At 40.5% G+C, this 1,576-nt stretch overlaps 1 protein-coding gene across 1 annotated transcript; it reads left to right on the forward strand.

Moving 5' to 3' along the window:
- Positions 1-265: 265 nt before the first annotated feature.
- Olfr564 (olfactory receptor 564) lies at positions 266-1,216 on the forward strand. The gene has a single exon (NM_146359.2). The coding sequence runs from the start codon at positions 266-268 to the stop codon at positions 1,214-1,216; it is 951 nt and encodes a 316-aa protein (NP_666471.2).
- Positions 1,217-1,576: the final 360 nt, after the last annotated feature.

Consider the following 1,576-nt stretch of genomic DNA (forward strand, 5'->3'; position numbering starts at 1 on the left):
ACATTTGATCCCCATCAAATGTAGATTATGCATTTGTAAGAAATTTGGCCTGAGCATGATAAGAATTATAACATCAAACTGTCCAATATTTTTACTTATTTTTATTTATTTTATGCAAATATTTTAATATTTACATAATATGTAGTTGTTTATGACTATCTTATATGAAAATTTCACACACACCCTTTTTTGATATTGCAGTCTTTGAATGACCAAACTTGTCTTTGCAGGGTCCTCAGCTGCAAGTTAAATACTTGAATTCAATATGTCAACCTTCCAGAACACCACAGCTTCTTCCATCATTTTCCTGCTCACTGGTGTGCCTGGGCTGGAAGCCTTCCACACCTGGATCTCCATTCCCTTCTGCTTTCTCTATGCAACTGCCCTGTCAGGGAACAGCCTGATTCTCTTTGTCATTATCACCCAGCCCAGCCTCCATGAGCCCATGTGTTATTTCCTCTCTATGCTGTCCACCACTGACCTCGGGCTCTCCATCTCCACTCTGGCCACCATGCTGGGGATATTCTGGTTCAACGCCAGAGAGATCAGCTTCAATGCTTGCTTGTCACAAATGTTCTTTATTCAACTCTTCACTGTCATGGAATCCTCAGTGCTGTTGGCTATGGCTTTTGATCGTTATGTGGCCATCTCCAACCCTCTTAGGTATGCTTCGGTCTTAACTGACCTTAAAATAGCTCAGATTGGAGTAGCAATTGTTACCAGGGGCACACTGATACTGACTCCTATGGTTGTCCTTCTTAAAAGATTATCCTACTGTAGCAGCCATGTGCTTCATCACTCCTACTGTTTCCACCCTGATGTCATGAAGCTCTCATGCACAGACACCAGGATCAACAGTGCAGTTGGGCTCACTGCCCTGATCTCCACTGCTGGAGTTGACTCTGTCTTCATCATCCTCTCCTATGTCCTGATCATCAGAACTGTCCTCAGCATTGCTTCCCCAGAAGAGAGGAAGAAAGCCTTCAGCACGTGTATCTCCCATATTGGGGCTGTGGCTGTGTTCTATATTCCACTGATTAGTCTGTCCTTTGTCCACAGATTTGGGAAACGAGCTCCACCATATGTCCATACTCTGATTGCCAATGCCTACCTGCTGATCCCTCCTGTCATGAACCCCATCATCTACAGTGTGAAGACCAAGAAGATACGGAAGGCTGTGTTGAAAGTTTTCCATTCCAGCATGACAAAGAGCTAGTTTGTTGTTTCATCGTTTTTCTACTTTGTCATTTTATGAATGACTGAAACGACATTAGAGGAGGAGGTTATAATGTGTAGATTGATGCTCATGTTGCAAATTTCTAATATATCTTCAGGTTTAAGCAAGAAGGCAATGAGTTAAGACATAGTAATATGAACCACAATTTTTTAGAGCTATTACTTTTTCCTTAAACATTTTCCATGATAATAGGGACTTTTCCTGATCATAATATCAAATATTTTCAGTAATTTTACATAAGCAATCATTTTGCTTTGTAGAATGTTTCTTCTTTTTAAAATATTTTTATTAGGTATTTTCCTCATTTACATTTCCTGTGCTATCCCAAAAGTCCCCCAT

This window comes from Mus musculus, chromosome 7 (assembly GCF_000001635.26).
Source record: "Mus musculus strain C57BL/6J chromosome 7, GRCm38.p6 C57BL/6J".
Taxonomy (NCBI): domain Eukaryota; kingdom Metazoa; phylum Chordata; class Mammalia; order Rodentia; family Muridae; genus Mus; species Mus musculus.

What these genes read in the sequence shown, in the direction of transcription:
- Olfr564 (NM_146359.2), top strand. Translation starts at nt 266, where the DNA reads ATGTCAACCTTCCAGAACACCACAGCTTCTTCCATCATTTTCCTGCTC.